This window comes from Ursus americanus, chromosome 15 (genome assembly GCF_024610735.1).
Source record: "Ursus americanus isolate L20-20 chromosome 15, mUrsAme1.1.p, whole genome shotgun sequence".
NCBI classification, from domain to species: Eukaryota; Metazoa; Chordata; class Mammalia; order Carnivora; family Ursidae; genus Ursus; species Ursus americanus.
In genome coordinates, this window is record NC_142141.1 from 9,470,674 (window position 1) to 9,491,770 (window position 21,097).

Consider the following 21,097-nt stretch of genomic DNA (forward strand, 5'->3'; position numbering starts at 1 on the left):
TAAGCGAGGATAAGGAGAAGTAAGAGAAGGAAGGCACGAGGAGGATGGTTAGAGGGGTAAGGAGGCCAGAAGCACCCCACTCAAGTTCAAGGTTTCTAGAGGTTTCATGAGAGAGGACCCAGCCATCAGCTCTTATTTCCGCATGGGAAGGAGCACCGAGATGAGACAGACATCCCCCAGGAGACCATACCTGCCATCCTCACATGTGCAGACACCATCGACATCTGGACCCAGACCCACCAAGAGAGAGATTGTGATATGCAGGCGGGCCATAAGAAGACCCCTGCCTCTCTGTCCTTCCTCTCACCCCCAGAATCAGAAACAGTGGCTAGGAAGGAGAAGGGGACGGGATGCCTCAAAGACAACTCTTCCCCTTGCTCTCCTCTCCAGGGGTACAACTCTAACTTGTCCTGGGAGGGAGGGAGGAGCCTAGCTGACTATAAAATAAACCCAGAATTTGCCCCAGAATTGCTTCAAATTAGCAACTGAGAGCAAAAGTAAACTCAAGAGAAACCCCATCATTTTGGAAAGAGAGATAAAATGCCCCAGCACGGCATCTCGCCCAAAGCAGGCCAACAGTGGGTGCAGTTGCTGGGGTTGCTGGGAGGACCGGAGATGGTCTACATAAAGTCTCTGGCTCTTCAGAGGTGCTCAATAAATTCTAATTTATGTTATTCAGTTAATAACTGCTTTCAGAAATACCCTACTGAATGAAATATTTCAGTGGTGATCAGACAAAAGGCACTGTCAGAAGTATTTCAAAAAGACAGAGATGATAACAACAACAGTATCATGATCTGAAAGCCAGACCATCCACAGATGTCTCCAGCAGGTTCTGGATGGAAGGTGGCCAAATCCCACAGAAAGGAAAGGGCCCTCTGTGAACCAGAGAGAGGAGCTGCCCTCATGGGGTAGTTTCTAGGCCAACTGGGCCCACCGGAAAACCAGAAGCACTTCTTCCCGCTCTGCCAGGAAGGAAACCCGCCACGTCGGCAACCTGTACGCACAGAAGGGTGCCCACCTGCTATTGAAGGGGTTGTCTCCGGGGATGATGTGGGTGCTGTCCTTGCCTGCCAAGAGCTTGATGCGGTCGTAGAAGGATTTCACCGCAGGCGAGTCTGTCTGGCTCTGCTGAATGATGTCCAGGGGGTCCCGGGACCCTCGGCAGAGCAGGCTGTTCTGACAGGACGACTGCAGGCAGCAGTCGGGGTCCAGGCAGTCCACCAGGCCATCTAGAAGGGCAGAGAAGGGCCAGGGTCAGTGAAGCTGCTGAGAGATGCTCATACCTTTGTCAGAACAGCACCCGCCCTTCCCCAGGGCTTGAAACGGCAGGTCTCACACAGCCAGTCTAGTTTAATTCCAGTACGGATGCCTAGGAAAGAAAAGCCCGAGAGGAAATCATCGACAGTGTGGACAAACGATTATCTCCAGGTTGCAGATCAGTGTGTGTCTCCCTTCTTTCTTCTTCGGCTTTTCTAGGATTTCTGCTTTTTCGGTTCTGAGCAAGTATTACTTGCGTGGTTGGAAACAAAAACAAACATTTTGCTTTTGAACAGCACAGCACAAAAAATTATCCATAGCCAGTTCTCGGGGCCTGTGCTAACGGGCGCGCCAGTAATCAAAATGTGGGGGAGCCCTTAAGTCCTGCTGGAATAGAGAAAAATGTTCCATCCCCGCTCCCTCGCAGACAGGGAGGGTACTGCTGATCAGTCGGACAACTGGGTGGGGTGAGTTCTACACTTTCCAGGAAATGTGGAGAGAGGACTTTAGTTGGAGTGCCCAGAAATTAAGCTATCGGTTCGCCGAATTACTTCTGGGGCGACCTTGCCGCACACCTGTAGTGCTTTGCCCATTCTGATTTACTTGCCCAGATCCCTGCCCCTCCACCCCTTTCCTGTGCTGATTCCTATCATTCATCTACCATTGAACAAATATTTGAGCGCTATCCATGTTCTGGAGATGAAACATGGAACAGAGGATGAAGAATGATGGCGTTTGTTCTTAAGGAGCTGATGGTACAGTGGGGGCAGAAACAGATATGACTTATCCTCTAACACCCAGACTAGGTATGGCCACCTCTTCTAGGAAGCCTTCCTGGTGATGCCTCTGGCTAGGTTAGGGTATCCCTGCTCTGCATACCCCTGAATCAGAGTTTCCCAGAGAATAGTTCTGCATCAAAATCCCATGGGGAGAATCAAGGGTCTACCCCGGGGCTTCCCAGGGAGAGCCTCCAGAAGCAGGCCCTGGCACCTGCCTTTTCCAGGTGATTTTAATGCACAATAAGTTTTAGAAACCCTTGGTAATGCCAACTTCGTTGTGCTAGAATTTTCTCTGGGTGCTCGCCTTCCTGTCTGGAAAATGAGCTCTTTGAAGAGAATAACAGTGTCTTATTCATCTCTATATTCACAACTTACTTAGTGCCAACCATGGAACTGGGCACCCAACAAAGGTTTGTTGAATGAATAAACGACTGTTTCCCCTTCTCGCGTGTGTTAGGGCTGGGCATGGGAATGTTTTGGGCAGCCTTTGCTTCTTGGAATTCCCTATTCGAATGGATTAGTTGGCCAACCCTGATTCACTCTGCTGGGTGAACTGACTGAACACACAGAAGAGAGAAAGGCTTGGAGAATAACTTGCTTGCACTGCCCAGATTTGATAGCAAGGTACTTTGCGGCCATAATTAACATCATAGAAACTTGTACTCAGACCCTGGGCTGTGACTTGATGAACACGTGTCCTGGAACACTGAACCAGAGGCCTGCCTGCGTGCTTTCAACTTACTACAATGTAATTTTTTGGCATTACTCTTTTCGTTTGGTTCTGCTAATGAAATTGAAATATGTAATTTCACCAAAGTTCCACTGTAATTTAGCAATTAATGTACAATTATTTTAATGCATTACTTTCTTTTTAGCAAACAAACAAATTAGGAGGTTGTGTGTTTTGCTGGGCTTTAAATTACTAAAACTAGCCTCTCATTTTCCACATGGGCAAATGCTGCTTCTGTGGCTCGTAACACATTTAGATTTACAGAATTTCCTAGAAATGCAGACGCGGGAGGGTGAGCAGGCACGCACACACTTTAAATTTAGAGACTTTCCAAGTCGAGGCTCTGAACACCTCTGCCTGATGTGCTGGCTGCATCGGGGACTCCCCAGAGGCTCACAAATCTCAGACCCAAGGAACAGGGCCAGAGAATTGTATCTCAGCAGCAGGACGATGCTGGGGCACCGTCTCAGATCTATGTTCAGATCGTATAGTGGATCCCAGAGCCCTTGGCAGAATACGGAAAAGACAAGAAAAAAATCCGCATAGCATGCTGCCTTTAACATCACCTTCCACGGACTGCCTTTGCCAGACAGGAGGAATCTGCCGTGGAATGCCTGCTTTGGATTTAAAATTATCCCGCTGAGATCTGTTGGCGGTGCTCCCTTCAGCAGATGCAGAAACTTCTCAGGTGAGAAGAAACACGTTGCTATTAGCACTGTAGATTTCCTTAAGGCCGCCGGCCTCTTCCCATTCGAAGTTCCATCTGTCTCGGGTGGCCTCTCCCTCCTGAAGCTGGGAACATCTCCTACCCCCCATCCGATTTACCACCCCCTCCATATGACCAGCTGGAGAACCTCATCGGGCCCAAACAGTAACTCAGGACAGTTTTCCAATTAAGCACTCAACACCTTCCTCCCACACGCTTGCTCATCTGTTACTCATTCTGGACTTGAGACTTCTTCAACAGTGTGGACCTCAAATTTCCCCACTGTTTTGTCGATTCGAGGGCTTTTTATTTAAGGGCCTGTCTGGCAGGAGATGTCCTATAAACACATCAGCAATAGCAGATGGCAAATGTTAAAAACAGAAAGAAAAAAAAAGGATAGAAATGATTTCCTCCCACATATTTACATTTACCTGCTCCGGAGATGGCGCATTTGGGGTTCTATCGGTTATTAAGTGTGAGCATACGTTATGCCTGTAATGACCTCATCATGTTGCGTGATTATGGGCTGCTGCTGCTGAACGCTTTCCGACGACACCGTGAACTTTAAATTGGCACTCCAATCTCCCAGTGGCCTGTCAGTCATGAGAGCCGCATCTTTATGCCAGCAAGCCCCTCGCATGGAGTCTGACATGGCAATCTTCAGTAAATTACCCTGTCACTGACAATCTTGCAGTTATCTCACAAACAATCAAGCAGGCAATCAAACTGTTCTGAATTGCCAGTTCAGGACCTGAGAGGCTGCCGGCGTCTCTATTCAACAGGGGCGCGAGAGCGGCACAGCCCTCCCCGACACTGGACGGTTTCTTTCTCTGTTTATCCACCTACTTGTTTGTCTGGTGGGCTTTTTCCCAGGGAAGGTGGGGGGAGAGGTGTGTGGCGTCCTCGAAAAGGACCCAATTCTGACTCAGTGTTTGGGGAAAGTGACCCAGGCCTTCCGGACCAGGCCCCGTAGCAGTGTGGCACGTTTGCGTCACGTGACCTCATTTACTTCACTCCGTGAGATGTGGCCATGGAGAATTATCTAGGTGCTGTCAGAAGGCAGGCTCAACCACAGCTCTGGCTGCATGCCACACGCATATGTCATACGCTAATTGTAATGGCCATTTCAGAGAAATATGGACGTGGAGAAACTTTCTGGGAACAATATATGAGATATTCTTTTTATTGCTTTTGATAAAGAAAATCAGAATCTTCCGTAACAGGTCTAGCAAAAGGAAGCAGAAATCAGGATGATGCTAAATTGAATCCTTTGGATTAGAATTCCTAAGGTAAAATTTTAACCAAAAAGCCTACACAGTGTCTGAGGGAAGAGCCTGGCCTCTGGAATCAGACAGATTTGGGTTTGAGGCTCATGCCCTCTAGTCCCTGGCTGTGTAAGTTTGGAAAGATAACCAACCTTGCCGAACCTCAACTTCTTTGATTTTAAAACTGAGTTATAATAATGCATATATCATAGGATTCTGTGATGGGGAACAAATGAATTGAGATGTATATATATCAATATATATAATGTCAGTCTGGCATAGAATGTATTCAATGAACCGTGGTATTACTATAACCAGAAACTCTGCAAAGTTTTCAGCTTTTTCAGTTTATAAAAACCGGACGTGGATATCAGTGAAATTAATATCCCCTGTTGGAGTCATTCACTGGTGTGCACCATGGGTAGGTTGAATCTTGGCAAGAATGTGATGTTTCCACATAGTGATAAGTTACTCGGCAGTGATAATAAATGCTATCGATTGAACAAGATTTAGATAAATCTTGATTTCAATCCTCACGGCAACCCCGCAGAGCAGAACAGAACCCTTAAGCTGCACACTCCGGACCAGGGTGGCTGGGTTTGCATCTCAGAGCAGGTGCAACCCATCTGCTGACCCTTCGCAATGAACCGCTCTGCACCGCAGCTCCCTCACGTACAAAACGTAGGCGATGATGGCGTTAGAAAGTGCTGTGTGGAGGATTAAAACAGTTCTTACATGCACGGCACTTGGAACGGTGCCTGGTACAGTGACTACTCGGTGAACTATGTGTTCTGCCCATTATCACGCCATCATCCGCCCTAGAGAGTTGGAAACTGAGGCTCAGAGAAGCTAAGCAAGTTATCCAAGTGGCTTAGCAGCAGCTCTGGATGAAAAGTAGGAAAAGGCAACCAGTGAGATCCTCACCTTCTGGCTTCTTCATTATCAGAAGGAGGAGACCTTTCTTTCCCAAAGGGAGTCTGAAGACAGGGCAGTGGACACCCATCAACCGAGAAAGGATGGGTGGCCGCGAGATTTAATTCCTTCTGCAGGCCTGCCTACAGCCACCGCTGGGAAAGAGTCAGGCTGGTTGAAACAAGCTTCTAAAAAGGAATCAACAGGAGAAACAAGATGCTTGGGAATTCATTCCCTGCCGTGCAGGCTGCCGGGGACCGTGCTATTTACCTGTGAGATCAAACCCCCATTCAGCTGTTTACCATTGGCACAAGGTGGCACTTGCCTTCTGGGGTGGCTACAAGTTTGTGTGAGCTGTTTCCAGCCCTTGCCTAGTTCGCGCCGTTGGATTTTTAAGGGAGCTCCTGAATAGGCAAAAGACAGAACCTCAAAGCTTTCCCCAAACACATACTAGTGAGGCTATGCTCAGTGGGGAGGACACCACGGGTCAATGGCGAGGCTGCAGAGAGCCATAGTAGATGCTGGATAGTTCAGAGTTGGCTGAAACATGCACATCTTTTCTGTTGGGAAAGGCTGCCTGAGTCCGCACATCACTCGTACGGAGAAGGGAGGTCTCTAGGAATGAGAGGGTGTTTATTTCATTCATTTCATTTATTTTCCTCTTTGATCTTTGTAAACTGGGCAGCTTATGGAGAATCCAGATGGAAGCATTTTGCTCAATTTTGGTGGCTCTTATTCCCTGTGTATGCAAGTGATTCCCTTTATAACTTGCCTGAACTCTCCCGCTTTCTTGGGTATTAAAGGCTTCAGGAAAACATCTAAATTTACGTTTCTTAGTTTCATTTTGTGACACAAAATCACCTCCAACAATTCACTTCAGGTGTCATGGAGAGCTCTGCTAGACCTGACTGGGAACTGGTCAGCATCTCAGATTTTAAAAATGAACCCCACACTTTTCAGATCATGGTCCGATGAGAGGCATCACCAACCACCAAATCTACCTTCCCTACTCGTCTGGCCAAGAGGCTGCTTAAAACTAGGAAGAGTACACACGGTTCCATTTATAGGATGTTCAGAATAGGCAAAGTTAATCAATTATGGTAAAAAGTTAGAAACTGTAGTTACCTTAATGGGGAGGTACTGGCTGGGAACTTGCTGGGTGCTGGAAATGTTCTAGATCTTATTCACCTGGCTATACACACATCAAGGTGTGCATTTAAGACAATGCAATTTATATACTTGCTAACAGACTGACTTTAGGCAAGATACCAACCTGCCTGTGTTCTGTCTTCCTTATTTGCAGAGTGGGCATGATGATGACACCTCCCAGGAGCAATGGGAGGACTGAGATAACCCACACTGGGTGAATGAACAGCTGTGAGCACCTAGTACGTGCTTCTGAATCTTTTCTACTTCTTTTCTTCTTGGCATCGTATAGGTTCGTTTAGCATACAGAGTGAGGTACTTGCCAAGTTCTCATTTCCCCAAGGAAAATAGAGGGAATCCAGGTGGTGGACCCAATAAATCGTAGGGCCCTTCTTGAGATCAGTTAGTGATGGCGAAGTAGAAAATTAACAAAGAGTGGAGAAAAGTGGGGAGGCAACAAGTTGGGGCAAGAAGGAAGAAGCGTGTGCTGCTTGCTCTTTGAAGGGAAATAAAGGTGGAAGCTGGCTGGCAAAGGCCAAAGGCACCTGAATGGCCAGGCGCATTAAGTGGCTCTGGAATAAAAAGAAATATGGCAACCCTACAATTTTTTTGCCTTGGGAGTTATTATTTTTTTTTAAGGTGAGCTCCTTTAGGACCATATCTAAGTATGTGGGGTCCCTAGCAAATATTTTTTTTGCCACGCCTCTGTCTATATAAACAACCTGAGTTACCCAAATTGACATATCAGCACCATTCTCATGCTGATTTCACAAGATCTTGCAAAACACTCCTGCAGCCAACAGGAGCAATCTACTTGCCAATATGTCTACTGGAATTAAGATTGGGCACTGGGCCCTGAGATATCTCATAAATGCAAATCCCCAAAAATCTGGTCAACCTCACATGCATGGGGATGGGGTGAGGGATGGTAGAGGGTCAGAGAACACTCTGAAAGGGAGAAACTGCTGACCCTGGCGAGTCTCTGCCACTGGGGGAGCACTTCGAAAATTTCAAGAAGAGGGGGCACTCCAAAGTTCAAGGACACCCAGAATAGCACTGGATTCTTGGCCCAGTTAGACATATAACAAAAGAATACAGGCTTTAGAGTCGGAATGGTTCAAACCTGTTCCATAATTCATTAGCTATGTAACTTTGGCAAGTGACTGACTTCCTGTGACTCAGGTTTCCCAGCTGTAGAATGGACTCAATAGTACCTAATTCACCAAAGAGCATGGAGATGCTATAAGATGGTGCATATGAAAAAGATGGTGAAGGTATTGCACTGAATGCACAGCAAAAGCTCCACCAATGGAGGCTACTCTTCATGATATTTTCTGCTCTCCACCAGGGAAGGCACTGTTCCATTTGCATTTTACCCAATGCCTGCTGACAAGTTGGAAGGGAGGGATAATTGAAAGTATTCTGGCTTGATGTAACTAAAAAGTGAAAGGAGCAGGCAAGGCTGACTTGATTTAACCTGGCAATATGAGATTAGTTCTTCATTGCCTCTGTTAGGTCTCCCGCATTGCCAACCTTTTAAAGCAATAGATTGGCTGACAGGGTGCTCATTTGGAAGGTTTCATCTGCCATTAATACCCTGGCTGCCTGATGGACCATCGTTACGCAGGCATCCCCTCCCTTCCAACCAGAGCATGCACCATTCTTAAATATTGCAAGTGAAATTGTATTTGCACTCCTTCTGGAAGGCCTGTTGGAAGCTTTTCTCTTGCTTTGTGCCAACTCTTTTTTGACAGTCTCTGAGTTCCACGGCCAGAGATCCTTGCCCCAAAGCACCTTTGGCTTTTCTTATGACTTAGCAATGGAAGATCAATCATGTCTGACCAGAGATCTGGCAGAGTGGAGGCCCCACTGAGAGCTGCATTTTCTGGGTTTTCTACTCTTCAGGATGGATGTGGGAAAGAAAGCAAAGGGTGCTTAGGAAAACCCAGGCACTGTTACTGAAGACAGGAATATAATCTAGGTAAGACCACTTCTTAAAAGGAATTTGGCTTACCTTGAAGCTACTGGGCATCTGGTCAACCCCTCACGCATGGGGGTGAGGGTTGGTGGGAATTTTATGACAAGGAGCTTGCAGTGTATCCATTTTTTTTTTTTTAGTTTATGGAAAAAACAAATGGAAAAAAAAACACCCAAAACAAATATCATCAATCAAAACCTTTAAAACCAATGTTTCTTAAAATCTAACCAGCATTGAAATCACCTGGGACTTTGTTAAAATATAGATTCTAATTCTCTGGTCCTACTGTGGTCTGCATTTTATTTTTTATTTTTCTTTATTTTTATTTATATATATATTTTTTGTGGTCTGCATTTCTTACAAGTTTCCAGGTGATGCTGCTGCTGTCCTGAGCACTAACTTCCAGAAGTCAGGCACTAAAGCACTGTTGGTCAAGGTGTGCTCCCTGACCTCCCGACCTGGAACCACCTCAGTGATTTTAAAATGCTGATTCTTGCTGTCACCCAGGCCTACTGAATTTCTGAGTGTGAAAACTGAGAATGTCCATTATTTTTTAAGGATTTATTTACAGAGAGAGACATAGAGAGAGCATGAGCGCATGAGTGCAATTGCAGGGGAGCGGCAGAGGGAGAGGGAGAAAGAAAATCTCAAACAGACTCCCTGCTGAGCATGGAGCCCGCTGACATGGGACTTGATCCCACGACCCTGATATCATGACCTGAGCCAAAACCAAGAGTCATACGCTTAACTGATTGAGTCACTCCAGTGCCCTGAGAGTGTGTATTTTAAAGAAGATTCCCAGGTGATTCTTTTGCCAGCTAAAACTCAAGGACCCCTGTTCTGAATTATTGGAAACATCCCTCAAATATCCATAGCAGTACATCTGACTCTGAGTGACTAAAGGAGCTTTCCCGAACTATGTCTGCTGGGGGATGTTAATAGGAATTCCCTGAAACACAGAAGTGGAGGTAGCACTGGAAGATCTGTGGTCAAAAACAACTTGAGAGATGTTGGTTAAACAGTTACACTAGTTTCTTTACAGCAGGACTTCTCAGAGCGTTTGATGGGTGAATATGCATTTTTGAATCTCTAATGTTGCAATGGAGCACGTAGCATTTCCTGACCGCAGACCCCTTTTGGCCCAGAGCATCTCCCCACAATAGTCCAGTGCAATACAGGTTGGGAAGCACTTCAAGAAGACAGAGCTCTAGGCTTGGGAGCTCTATCCTTGGAAGGACCAGCCACACCTTCCTCTACTCAATAGCCCTATGCTTGACTGATCTCATAAAATGCACGCTTTGGGGTGATTAAGTACAACACAAACCACATCATCACTACTAGCACATAAGCTCAGAGCCCCTGTCCTTGGCCTCCCAGTGCCTCCCAAAGCCAGCGTATTTCAGCATAGAGGCCGTATGTTAGGAGACATCCTGGGAGTCAGTAGAATGATGAAGCATTAATGGCAACCACGTCTAATCAGAGCTAATGGCTGGCACTTATGAAAAGCTTACTAGGTGACAGGAACTGTGCTAAGTGCTTTACCCACATCCCTTCGTTAAATCACCACCAGAATTCCAGGGATCACCAGCGCCACTGTTTACAAGTGAGGACCTAGAGATTTAGAAGGAGAGTAAAGAACTAGCCTAGGCCCACACGGCTTCGACACGCTAGGACTGTCTTTTGACCCAGGGTGCTGCACTCTGAAGCCAAGTCCTACACGAAGCTGCCCTGTAAGCGCCGTTAGAGTAGAACATTCCAAATCGACACAGGAGTGCCCACCACCATGACATGGTAGTGCCTGCACTAAGCTCTTTTACTATGTCGAACAGGGACAATTTAAATACATATTGGAGGGAGATTTATTTTGTGAAACGCTGGGACGCAGAGTGTCTTCGCCGGCCCTCTGCCCCAGCTCCCACTTCCGACGGGTGGACCGCCACACGGCTGTTCCTCGGCCTGCGCTGGAGCCCTGCTGTGTTGCCCCCTGCCCCCTGCCCAGCCATCAACCCGCGTGTGCACACGGACCCTGGGAGGTGGCTTCTGTAGCCTCCATTTTGCAGAGGAAGAAACTGAGGCTCAGAGAGGTTAAGAGCCTTGCCCACAATCACACAGCTAGTTAATAATGGAGGGGTGAGTCACCCTTTGGCCGTCCAGCTCCAAAGCCTACGTTTGGCTTCTATCTTCAGTTCCTCAGAGGAGGTGTGAAGAGTCACGGCCATATAAAGGCACCTGTGAATGGTGTAGGACGTGGGGGAGGAAATGTCGAGGCTTCGCCAAACATCTTCATTCTCTAGTTCTTTCTCTTAGCCTCTCTCTCTCTTTCCTCTTCCCCCTTCTCTCCCCCCTTCCTCTGCTGCCTGTCCTCAACCTGGACAGAGTCGCCAGGAATCATGATCTCACTTGATGAGAGTTTGCCCACCTTGGACATTCCCTGACAGGCCTCTCGCCACAGCCTCACCCTTGTTAGCCTAGGGCCATGTTTTTTAATACCTGGGGGATTTCTATCCTGCCTACTGCTATCTACCCGCTGTTCTGTTACAAAAACTACTGGCAAGAGAGAGCAAGGGTCTCTGATCTCAGCCACCGATGTCCCCAAATGCTCACCCTCTGCCCGCTGTTTCGGCCCCTCCCCGCTGCCCCCCATCAACGTGCCTTTCAAAGAGCCCACTGACAGGTCAGACAGAAGCCAGCCCAGCAGGGGGTGGCGGGCTGGTGGGGTGCCAGACAGTGACCTGCTAGGCCCCTCAGAAAGAAAAGGGGCTGTCACCACCGACACCTCAGAGCAACAAACCGGAACAGTTACTTTCTGCCTGAAGAGAGACCCTGTCTCCTGGGGGCAGGTGGGAGGACTGGCCCCTGAGCTGGGAGAATTAGCAGAGGGCATGATGCCTGTCCTCCCGGTACATAAAGAAGTAGCCCTAGACTGCCAAGTGGGGAAGGGATGAGGCTCGGCTATCATGAAGGTTCCGGCTGGATTAGGGAAATCAGAAGTACTAATTCCTAAACATGGCAAGGCTTCAGGTACTGTGCTTAGCACGCCCTGGAGATCTCATTTCATCTTCACATTCGCTCTGTGGCGTAGGGCCTAGGAGCCAGTATTGGACCGCCAATTAACGTCACAGGATCTGTGTTTGCAACATACTGGCTGTGTGGCCTTAGGCTAATCAGCTTACTTCTCTGAGCCTCAGTTTTCTCATCAGTAAAGTGGAAATAATAATACTACTCGTTTAATAGGGCCTTTGTGAGACATTAACTAAGCTTGTGCAAAAGCATTTAGTGTATAGCAACCATCTGTTTACTCTGGCTTTACAGATGGAGAACCCAGGCCTGGAGAGGTTATGTTATTTGCAAGGTCGGGCAGCTGCCCGTGAGTGGAGGAGCTGGGATTCGCACACAGCTGGCCCAGCCCCAGATTTGCTGATCTCGCTCACTACTCTGGGCCTCCCCAGGCTGGCCATGGTTTGGGAGGTCTGGCTTCACTCACTGTGATTCTCGGCAGCCCCTGCCTTTCCTCTTGTCTCAGAGGAGGACAACGGGGCTTGCATACCTACTGCCACTAGCCCACGGGAAGTCCATCTACAGGGTGAGCCAAGTTGACAATAGATGAAGAGCAGTTTAACCACGTGTTCACATCTAACTGAATAAACACACAGCCTACCTTTACATTTTTGTTTGCATTAATGAAAGGGTGTGAATGGTCTGTAGCGACTTGGGTGTCATTGTATGGATGTGTTTTTTTAATCCTAAAATGCAACATATTCATACTAAAATACTGTGTTGAATAAAAGACAACTGCTTTCTGTCCTAGAGACTTCTCATTAAAACTTCCATTCATTCAGGGGTGCCTGGGTGGCACAGCGGTTAAGCGTCTGCCTTCGGCTCAGGGCGTGATCCTGGCGTTATGGGATCCAGCCCCACATCAGGCTCCTCCGCTATGAGCCTGCTTCTTCCTCTCCCACTCTCCCTGCTTGTGTTCCCTCTCTCGCTGGCTGTCTCTATCTCTGTCAAATAAATAAATAAAATCTTTAAAAAAAAAAAAAACTTCCATTCATTCAGTTCATTTAATAATGGACTGAACAAGAGAGAGAGGGACCCTGCAGTTAGGAACCTAGATTCTAGAGGGGAAAAAACACACTATTAACAAAGAAATGTGTAATAGACTTGGAGAAGGTAATAGCGTTCTAAAGAAAAGTAAGGCAGGGTAAAGGGTTGGGAGAGTGATGGAGGAAGGGAGGGGGTGGCTGCTTTAGATGGAGCTGGGGCAGGGAAGGCTTCCCAGAAGGGATGTTTGGGAGAAGCCTGATGAGATGAAGAAACAAGCCCTGGAAACCTCTGGAGGAAGAACATTCTGGGCAGAGGTAACGGCAGGTACAAAGGCCCAGGGTGGGAAAGTATCTTGAGAGTAGGGACGACAAGACGGTGGGTGTTGGGCTGGATGATGGAGACGAGTAGAGGACGATGTAAGTGCTGGGTGGAAGCAAGAGCCCGCTAATGCGGAGCGATGCTTGTGACCCAGATCCCGTTCTGTGGGAGATGTCATGCCCATGGAAGGTTTGCACAGGGCCATCACATGGCCTGACTTTTAAAAGGATTCTTTTTTTCAGGCATACAGACCGAGCGTGCCTACCAAAAGCAGCTGACCGTCTTTCAGAATAAGAAGATGGGGGGCGCCTGGGTGGAGCAGTCGTTAAGCGTCTGCCTTCGGCTCAGGGCGTGATCCGGGCGTTATGGGATCGAGCCCCACATCAGGCTCCTCCGCTATGAACCTGCTTCTTCCTCTCCCACTCCCCCTGCTTGTGTTCCCTCTCTCGCTGGCTGTCTCTATCTCTGTCAAATAAATAAGTAAAATCTTAAGAAAAAAAAAAAAAGAAGAGGGGGCCGCTTGGAGAAACTGGCAAGGAGAAGGTCCTGTGATACTGCGAACATATCGGTCTGGGCTTCGGGGCACACAAGGAGGCCACCGAGAGCACTTATATTGACAAGAAATGCCCCCGTACTGGTCACATGTCCATCAGAGGGCAGATTCTGTCTGATGTGACCAAGAAAGAAGGTGCAGAGGACCACTGTCATCCACCGAGACCACCTCCCCTACATCTGAAAGTACGACCAATTCGAGAAACGCCACCAGAACATGTGTGTGCCCCTGTCCCCCTGCTTCTGGGATGTCCAGATTGGTGACACTGTCACAGTGGGTGCCAGCCCTTGAGTGACACTGTGTACTTCAACACGCTCAAGGTCACCAAGACCACCGACGCCAAGAAGCAATTCCAGAAGTTCTGAGACTTCTGCCCATATCCCAAGAAAGTAAAGTTATTTCCCCAGGCATGGGTCCAGCTAAAAACGACAAAAATAAAAATAAAAGTGAAAGGATTCTTCTGACTGCTTTGTGTGGAATAGACTGGAAGCTGGGGGACCAATGGTCCAGCCCAGTGAAACTGGTTGCATGACCCTGGTAGAGGTGGAAAGATAGTAAGAAACCATGGCCTTCATGGCTGGGAAGAAGTGGAGGGGCCAGATAAGGGTGCGCTCGCCCATCTGACCAGCAACACTCACAGGCAAAGGGGGCGCGGGAGAGATTCGGGGACGCCTACCGCAGTGGGCCACGTGGTGGCTGGGAAGTGGCAGCGCTGGTGCAGTGCGTCAAACGGGAATTTGGGTGATGGGCCCCAGTGGGCTGGAGATTTCTCCCTGGATCTGCTCCCCCTGCGCCATGTGCTTTATGAGTAAGCACAGCAGAAGTACAAGTAGAAGTTTGCCCCAGGGACTGCAGGGTCCCTTTCTCTCCTGGATTCCCCTTTCCCTGCCCTATCCCAGATCACAGCAGCTCTGGACTCTCTGGTGAACCTGATATATACTTTCAGAAAACGGGTCTGGAAGGAGAACAAGCAAGACGTTCAGAATTAGGAGAGCCAGTCTCCAATCCCAGCACTTCATTGTTGACTTTGGACAAACTACTCCCTAGCTTCTCAGTTTTTCGGTGGTTAAATGGAATCCTCAACTGTTATGTGTCAGCAGCTAATTCAGGGACTTTTTTTCACCCTATACAGACAGACAATAAGTCCCTGAGCCACCCAGATCCCTGGGTTGTGGTCTCTGAGGGAAAATACACTCATCCCAGCATGGGTGGGTGTGGGATTGAGGGGGACTGTACATTAGAACAGGGACCAAAAGATGGATTTCTGATTTTGAAATACTACATATTACTTGATATGATGAGCTTTTGATTGGGAACAGTGTGTGTGTTCAGAGTCTCCCAAGTCACATTGCACAGGGAGATGCTAATAATTAGGCCTGTCGTTTAAATAAGGTGGTGTTCGGGCACTTTCTGTAAACTTGCTAGTCAAACCTCTCAAAAGGCCTGTGAGGTTGGCGTTGCTGTTCCCAGGTTACAGATGAGGAGACAGAGGCTCAGACTGGTCAGGTGCTTTGTTCAAGGAGGTACAGCCAGTAAGAACTGGAGCCAGAACTTACACAAGCCTGCCTGACCCAAGAGCCTGCAGACCCCGGCAGAAAAGGGCACAGCACCGACTTCGGGCCTGAGGGGGATGGGAGAAGCCCCAGGAAGTCACGGGGGAGAGACCGGGGCCAGCTACCACATACCCTCTTCTAGCACGCTCTTCCCACAGCTGTGCTTTACTCCAGTGCTCTTGGAAGGGGGGGCCCTGAACCCCTCTCCGTAGCCACATCTCTGTGGCAGGGGCTTCAGTGATTACAGTGATGCCCTGGGGTCCGTATGCAGAGCAAGCCGCCACTGCCTGGGGCGCAGAGCTTTTTGGCCTGTCCTCCCCCCTCAGGTGGCCCAGGGAGGACACACTTGGATGAATCGCGGTCAGCACTTGAGTTCCCCCCAAAACGGTACCTGTTGTGTCAAGTCAGAGGTTCCCAAAGTGTCAGTATCACTTGGGTACTTGTTAGAAATGCATAGCCCTCAGCCCTGCACCAGACCTACTGTACCACGAACTCCGAGTCGGGCCCAGCGATCTGTTCCTTATGCCTTCCAGGGCATTCTGATGCCCAGTACCTAAGAGAACCTCTGTACTAAGTATTTTCCATGTATTAACTAATCTGAGTTCACAGTATCCTGTGAGGTGGCAACTAGCATCAGTCCCACTTTACAGAGGACAAAACTGAGGCTCACAGAGATAGGTCAACTTGCTCCCATCAGCGGTGGAGCCAGGATGTGAACCCAGAGCTCCCTGGCCCCGAAGCCTCTTGATCACCCTGCCAGGCTGTCTTCTCCCTTCACAGTGAAAGAACGCACACGTGCAATGGAAGAAACAGAGAGAAAGACCGCTTCTTCTTCTCTGCTGTGAGCATCTGTGTTTAGGAATAACCCAAGCAGATTTATCAGCCTCTGTCTGAGGGAAGAGGTGCGGCCTGCAACTGTGGAGACCATGGTGCTAAGTGCAGGAAGGCAAAGCAAATACTTGGGTCAACGTCACTCCACCCAGCGTGGCAGGCGAGGCCTGGCTCTTTCTGTCCAGACCCGCTTCCCCAGCCTCACCTTCCTCTACTCTCTCAGTCTTCTCATTGGTCCCCAGATACGCACTGCTGTCCCTTGCCTCTGCACCTTTGCCATTTCTTTGCCCACAATGCTTTCCCTGTGTTCCTGATCGGAGTCCTCTGTAGCTTTCAAAATTCGAGTTTTACCTGCTCTGGAAATCTTTAATGCCCCTTCTCTGGGCTGTCCTAGCTTCTCGGCCTCATTCTATCCTGGACCCTTAGTACATGGCTGGTTTCACACCGTCACCAGACCTTGGATTCTCCGTGGCGGAGTCCGAGTCCCACTCACTCATGTGGCCTGGCTGGGCGTGTGTGTGCGGCTGGCATGGGGGGAGGTGTTTGCTTTTACCGCCACCCAGTGACAAGAGTTGTGATGGGGCGGGGACTAGGGAGAATGGAGGGAGGCTGGCCCAGGGGCACCATTAAGGAAGGTGCCTCAACTCATCCTAGTCTAGTTCCTGGGTCTCAGACCGAGCTTACCAGTAAGGCCACGCACACATTCTCTCGAGGGTGACTGGGTCCCTTTGGGGGCAAGCATGGTGTTGAGAAAAGCATACTGGAGCTAGGGCCAGGAAGCCCGGCCCCTCGCCCGGATTGCCCTACCCTGCTATTCGGCCTTGAAGAAGTTACTTCCCTCTCTGGGTTTTATAACTGCTGGGGACTCCATATTTTAGTCTCTGTGCATCTGACATCCGCAGACTCCACGATTCCTGTGACTCAAAGAGGTAGCGTCCCTCAGCGTGTGCGGCCATGGAGTTCCGGGAAACGGGGTTGGCAGGTCAATGAGGAAGTACCTCGAGCCCAGGAAAAGGGAGGGCATTCCCCTGGAGGGGTTTGGTCTTTGCGGTGCCGGGGAGGGAGGCAAGCACCGTGCACACAGCTTTGGGGCACACCTTGCAGTTTTCTTTGGATTCACATTTGGCCACATAGTCCTGGCCCCTCTCCAATCCCCCAGAGCTCTTGGCTGAGAAGATGGAAAGTCAAAGAAAAGAGCACAGACCTTGGGCAGCTGCTCTTGCTGTGCGGCAGAGAGCGTCTAGCTATTTAAAGTCCAACTGCTCCACTTTCCCGGGCTTGTACCCTGGCATTCCAGCGCATAAGCACTTTGTGGCAAAAATGCATTCCAAATCCAAAATGGGGGGCGGGGGGGAAGCTAACGCCAATGCTATTTTTCAGAATGCTGCCGAATTCGCGTTTCTGAGGGGCTGCGGGTGTTAAGCACTCACAGGTTGCCCCGCTCAGATCCCGGACACAATAGTCAGCTGCTACGAGGGGTCCACGAGGAAGGCTCTTGACTTGGGTCTGAGTCCTGGCATGGCTGCATTTTAGCTGTGGGGCCTGGGTCAGCCACTCTGCTTGTCTGGCCCTTACTATCTGCCTCTAGGTAAAGGAGGCTAAGAGGCTCTTAGGGCTCTTGCCCTGATTTATTTGGGCAATGGGGGCCAGTTTTAGTAAGTGCTCGATGCATCAGGCCCCTGACATCAAGCCAAAGACATTCCCTGCTCTGGAACTCTGGACCCCTCAGATATGTTCCTAGGAGATGTTAATACTTACACCAGATTTCTCGATCTTGGCGTTATTGACATTTTGGGCCCAATTATTCTTTGTTGTGGGGGTTGTCCTGTGTACATAGGATTTTTAGCAGCTTCCTGGGCCTCTACCCACTAGATGCCAGTAACATCTCCTTTCTTCCTCCTGCTGTGACTCATAAGATGTCTCCTGACATTGCTAAATGTCCCTCTTGGAGAGTAAAGTTGCTCCCGGTAGAGAACCACTGGTCTGGACTGAGGGGAGGGCTGTGGGAGCGAAAGAGCTAATCCTGGCACCAGGTCCCTTGAACCTTTATTCAAAAGCTGGTCACAGGAACCAAGGTGGTACTCGCTACAGTCGAGGCATTTCTCTGGCCAACGCAAAAATACCGGAAGCCAACATAAGGAAATAAATATTAACTCTTTGCCACCAGTGAAATCTGTGTTTTGATCCTTTAATTCCCTAAAATAAGTCCACGGTGACTTAAATTAACTTTTTTTTTTGCAAATTATGCATTTTAATCATGATTTTATGATGAATATTTGATCTGTCATCTAATCAGGGAAAAATATAATCCCTTAAGAGACACTTAATCATCATTTAAACTACTAAAAACTTGATTAGGAAAGACTGAAGGTGTGATGTTAGGTAAACTCATGAACTTTAAACACCCTCTCCCCCCCCAACAAATTCCATGGTCAAACGCATTTACTGTGAGAAGGTCTTCAGTGGGCAAGTTCTATGTTTGAGGTGACCTTTCCTGAGGCTTCTTTACAACAACAACAACAATTCTGTACTTGTCTGAACTTTCTTCGGAAACAGTCTCCAAATTTTGTTAGTGTTTGAGAAGAAATGAGCTTCTGCCTTTAAAGTAGCCAGGGGTCTATCATAGTGGGTAGCTGGAAGCCCATTTTGAACATTACCTTCTCCAGCCTCTCTATCCTTACCTGTGACATGGAAAAACTATGAAGAGACAGATTCATAGAACGTCTATGTCCTCTGTGACGGACAACATACCAAGAAGATACAGATGGGATAATTTAGGAGTGCGACATTTGCCGTGAAGGAAACACCACAGGGTGATGTGGGAGAGACCGGGGTAGGTCACCACAGGCCTCTTTGGGGAGGGTTGTTTGAGCTGAGAATGGAAAATGGCGGCAAGGAGCTGGTCATGCCAGATGCCCAGGTCAGAGCATTTCCGGCCCTGGATCGGCAAGGGCCCTGAGGTCCAGCTAAGCTCAGCGTGGGAGGACGAGGGGCTGGCGGGAGTGGGTGCAGCAGAGCTGCTGTGGAGGGTGGCGGGGACGGGCGAGAGAGAGGAGGAAGGGGCACGTCACAGAAGGCGCTCTAGGCCAAGGCAAAACATTTGATTTCGATTTTAACTATACGGGAAGCCCTTTGAGGGCATGGCATGATCTGATTTACGATTCAGAGCTCTCTCTCAGGCTGTGTGTGGAGGAGCGGAAATCATGGGGCAGGGGCAGCAGCAGAGTTGCCCCTCGCTGGTTGCCTATCCCATTACCCAGATGCATACCGAGCTCAGAACAGGGCGTGGGGCATGTAAGCTCTCAGTGGTCTCACTGCTTCTAGTTTTTATGTGCGATAAAGAATGAATTCTACCTTCTTCTTTTTTTTTAAACCTCAACAGAAAACGGACCCCCAACCCTCAGTTTCCTCAAAGGAAGAGCCTCGAGTCAAATATACTGGAAGCTCCAGAATAATTTCAGCCCCCTGTGGCCATGTGGTCCTCAGTGGGGGTTAGTTCTGCTTCCCTCCCAAGGAAGAGAGACCCAGTGCCTGGCCAGCTGGCAGTGGCCTCAAGGCCACATTTCCCTCGTAAGCATTAGATGTATTGCTTTCCTCTCTGGGAGCTAATTGGGGACTCTGTTTATGGCTCCAGCTACATTTGCCACAAGGTCTTTGGACTGCAAGGGGAATCCTCATCCAACCCAATTAATAGAGCAATGTTGCACTTCTAAGCTGTCTCCCACCCAACCAATCCAGCAACATGATTTGCACACATTAATCAAGGCATTTACAATGGGTTCCCCAAGCTTTCTCTCTCATTGGATGAAGAAATGGGACTATTTGGACTTGAGAACTACAACTCTTCCAGAGTCCCTGAAGTCCTGAGCTTGGCTCTGCTAAATGCACAGACAAGGTGTTATTAATTAACAATTGAGATAAATGCCGGAATAGCATCCCTGAATCATGTCAAACCAATTTGGACGGTTATGGGATGGGGAAAGGGGGAGGAGGCCGTGGGCAAGGGGTGGGCTTCCTCCGTTCCAAGTGCTTTGGACAGACTCCAGTGTTATTTCTCCTCATTTAGACCTGGCTGGAGTGCCTGGAACTCAGGCCAGCATCCACATATCTTAACCCAAGGCAGCCTCCTTTGGAGCAAAACAAGGAACCAAACTTCGCAGATGGAGGTGGGCTGGGAAAGACTGTCGTGAGGCCTTCAATTAGGGAGAGAAGTGTAGAAGCTGCTGGTGGGCGGAAGAGCCCCCACAGGGGTTACTGACCACACAGGTCGGTGGCTTTGAGTACTCTCCCAGGAGAGATACTGAGGACGTTGGGCTCAATGTGCTGATGAGCTTTCTTTCCTGTCCTCTGGCCGACACCCACACTCCATGACAGTCGCCTCTCTACGCTCCCATGGAAGGAAGGCCTTCCACCCTGTCCGCCCTGACTGTAAGAATGATAAAAATGTGGTACACATCTTCTCTCTTCAGATGGATGTGAGCCCTTTGCGGACATGCTTCATGTTTGTCCTAGTATTTCCAAAGGCCTATTTCCAATGTCTAACATTTAGCAAACCCTCAGTAAACACTTGATAAACCACCCGGGGAGGTTATGCAAAGCTGAAGCTTGATAAGCACTGGTTAGAACCTCGGTGGTTATGGACTGTGGGAAAACTACCGGTTGGGCTCCATCTATGTGGCCTCAGCATCCATTCTAGAAGCAACAGCAACGTTACCACCAATAACATTAAAGCTGGCAGCAAGCAGCACGTGAGGGCACCCCATGAACATGGCACCTGGTAAAATGTCCCGCGTACGTTTCGTCAGTGAACCCTCACACCTGCTAATGCAGCCGGCATCATCACGCCTATTTCACAGACAAGAAAACTGAGACTTTGAGGAGTCAAGTTACTCACAGAAGTGGGACACAAAGACTGCTTCCTGAGCCCAGGCTCTTCACCATCATGGTGTGACAGTGTCACCTGAGCAACCAGAGAAGTGACAGGAGAAGGAACAAGAGTCTAACTTTCAGTGCTATGTTAAC

General features: G+C 48.8%; 1 protein-coding gene and 1 pseudogene across 1 annotated transcript in view; one reads left to right on the forward strand and one right to left on the reverse strand.

Moving 5' to 3' along the window:
- The window catches only part of TENM2 (teneurin transmembrane protein 2), a 524,046-nt gene that overhangs the window by 84,678 nt on the left and 418,271 nt on the right, over positions 1-21,097 (reverse strand). Inside the window, exon 13 of the mRNA XM_045792137.2 lies at positions 1,022-1,232. Coding sequence (XP_045648093.2) covers positions 1,022-1,232 — 211 coding nt within the window. The remainder of the gene's footprint in view (positions 1-1,021; positions 1,233-21,097) is intronic.
- On the forward strand, positions 3,918-14,056 carry LOC123788607 (small ribosomal subunit protein uS17 pseudogene; annotated as a pseudogene).